General features: G+C 32.1%; 1 protein-coding gene across 1 annotated transcript; it reads left to right on the forward strand.

The window, feature by feature from the left end:
- The first annotated feature begins 288 nt into the window (after nt 1–288).
- On the forward strand, nt 289–1,871 carry LOC145013191 (uncharacterized). The gene is made up of 4 exons (XM_078971996.1): nt 289–382; nt 1,122–1,231; nt 1,310–1,351; nt 1,443–1,871. Exons 2-4 carry the CDS (start codon nt 1,124–1,126, stop codon nt 1,758–1,760), a joined length of 468 nt encoding a protein of 155 aa, XP_078828122.1. The 5' UTR covers nt 289–382; nt 1,122–1,123; the 3' UTR covers nt 1,761–1,871.
- The last annotated feature ends 1,166 nt before the right edge of the window (nt 1,872–3,037 follow it).

The following is a 3,037-nucleotide window of genomic DNA, read 5'->3' on the forward strand; positions in this document are numbered from 1 at the left end:
TCATGAGTTGCTTGCATCATGTCTTTTTAGACCCTGCTCCATGGTCGATTTTAGCTATAGAGTCGACGCCTATCACCAAAACACATAAGGGGCAAATTTATCTAAATGCATAAAGTTGGGGTCATTATTGCCCAAATGCATAACACTAGGTCTTTTCTAGTAATTTCGTTAATCTTTTGGGTTTGTTTGTGCAAAGGAAATAAGGAATGATGTAATCGGGTCCACAGGGGTCATATTTGAAAATCTGCTTAAATATTGAACGGAGTCATCTTCCCCAAACCGCCACAATTCCATAATCAAACTACTTCCGGCGGGGGTTCTTCGCTGAATTTCCTCTCTGCAATCCGCTATCGTCATCTTTCTCCTCTTCTCTTCATATCAGGTAACATTTCATCTGTACTACTATTTCTACAATGCAATCACTTGTTATGTTTTTGTTCATCGATTTCCGATTTATCATTTTTGTCCGATTTTCAGCTAGTTGCTTCAGTTCTGACGAGTTTTAATCTTCTGTGTATAATGATTTGAACTAATAAAATAGGATAAATTCTCTATGTAGTATTTAGGTCTGTCGTTCCATAAGCATCTTCGATCTTAAGTAGCACTACGATAAAAGGATTTGCAGTAAATGTGTCGTTCGTTTATGTCACTCATTTTCTCAAAGTTGTTTGATGGATCATGGCCTATTGCATACCATTGGTGAAGAATGTATCAGGTTTACACAAATTTCTGTTTCTGGGGAAGTTTTAGCTCACTAAAACCTGGAAGCTAACTGGTACGAGTAACTACTTAGTTTTGATTGAATGATTCATGGAATTGAAATCTGAAATTATGTTGCTTATGGATTTGCGAGATGCAATTTGATTTAGATGTTCACATCTGTGGGAGATTTTAGCCTGAAAGCTAGTTTGCAGACTCTTGGTAATCATAACTACTAACCTAGTGATCAGGATCATGGATTGAAACATTGAATTAATATGTTAATGAGCATTTTTACAATTTGTTTTTGCTTCTTCTCACTATTTGGATCCTCAATAATCAGAAATTAGAATCATAAATATGTTAGTGTATATTGCTTATCATGTTAGCAGTAAATTAAACTGAGCTTGTATAATACACAGTAATGGAATCACAAGGAGCAGCAGGAAAACCATGGACCCCTAAGCTGACTCTTGAATGTTACCTAAATTTGAATAATTTGGACTCCATTTCTTCTGCTACTCTTCGAAAGGTGAGATTCTTCTTGAGCATTTTCTCCAGCAATTTTGTATGATTTCAATTGGTATTAATGAGCTCTTTTTGTAAACAGATAATCACAATGCATGGATTCAATAGCATCAAAGTTCCAAAGGTTAATCATGTGACTTAAATACTATTAATTAAAACAATCCTGAATTCTTTTATTTATTATTTACAAAACTTAAATAAACATATATTTTCAGAATGATTTAATGGATGCAGTGGGGTCCATCGAGCTAATGGATGCACACCACTCGACACTAGAAAACAACTGTGTGTCTTCAGACGCCTACTTAAGTCTGAATGATGTGATTGAGGATCTTTCAGATATTCATTGGCAAGAATGTTGCATCACTTCTATTCAGACTATCAATTCCACCATTGATTTTAGCTCCAAGGATATTGATGACGTGGCAGCATGCTCCTCAATTGTGATTAACAATGGAAACAAAAAGAAGAAAAGTAAGCTCACTGATAAACCCCCTGTCTTGTTCACCTATGCTCGTAGAGGTACAAAATAAAAATAATAGTAAATAAAAGTGAAATAGATAAAAGGGCAATATAGTAATATTACATATGTTTGTGTTGAACTTTCTAGAGACTAGCTTTAAAGCATAACAATATAACTTTATCAATATGGTTGTTGAAGGGTTACATGGAAATTCAAACTCCTTGTGGAAAGAGTGTAAACTGAAACCTACAATATGGAGTTTTGAAATGATTTACCGAAATGTAGTTGGTAAATTTTTGTTTCAAATTATATAGAAAAAAAAAAAGATGAAGTTTCATAAGAAATGTAACAAATTTAGAAGTTGAGTGGTTAAATCTCTTCACAAAGTTTGAGGTATCAGAAAAAATTCGAAATGTGGGAATAAGTCATGGTTTCACGATTTTTTTGTACACCTAAATTCTCGAAAATTAAATTTGGTGTTTTAATATTGTGAAAAAAAAAAAGAGATTAAACTAATTATCATCAATGGTCATTATTTAAACATCCATTAAATGATTAAAAGTTAAATATTGCTGAACAATCACAATTCTTAAAGATATTAAACTTTAAGTTGTAAAAGGAAGCATTCAATTCATAAAGATCAAAGGTGTAAGTAACTATTACAAGTCAATAGCCTTCTAAACGTTCCTCAAAATTAAGCTTTTAATTCTTCATCATATCTCATATTTTATTCTCGTAGTTAATCTCGTAGTTGACCTTTGAAGGGAACAAGGATAAGTCAACTATCCAAATTCCAAGATCAACTCCAAAAAATATTTTGAATTCATCAATGATTAAATCCTTGCATTTCACTCATTTGAAAGTCAATCAAAATTCATATCACAATAAATTTTATATCAACAAGGAATGCAATGCATGGATGCATTTAATCTTGTCTCAAATCAATCTCATGGTCCAATTCATAGTATTAGTGGCACAAGGGCTTGAATGCGGGATTTACCAACGTCCTCTTGCCAAAATGAATGGTAAACAACATTCTCTTGCCCAAACCAAATGAGCTCAAAAAGATATTATACGACTAACATATTTGTCATATTGCTCATTAAATACTAGGCTTTAATATTTTACCTATGAGAGGTAGTTTGTTGAATTTCATACTTGACGAACTAATCATGGATTATTTAAAATAGACAAACAAACGAATGTACATATATTATTTATAATTAAATATTCAAAATGTTTTCATAAACAACCAACGATTAATAAAGAAGATTAAACGTTGATATGTCGCAAGACAATAAATACAATTATATTATTATTGTTACCAAGTTTCGTCTAAAAATCAGA

The sequence above is a fragment of the Lactuca saligna genome, chromosome 8 (assembly GCF_052625555.1).
Source record: "Lactuca saligna cultivar CGN05327 chromosome 8, ASM5262555v1, whole genome shotgun sequence".
Classification (NCBI taxonomy): domain Eukaryota; kingdom Viridiplantae; phylum Streptophyta; class Magnoliopsida; order Asterales; family Asteraceae; genus Lactuca; species Lactuca saligna.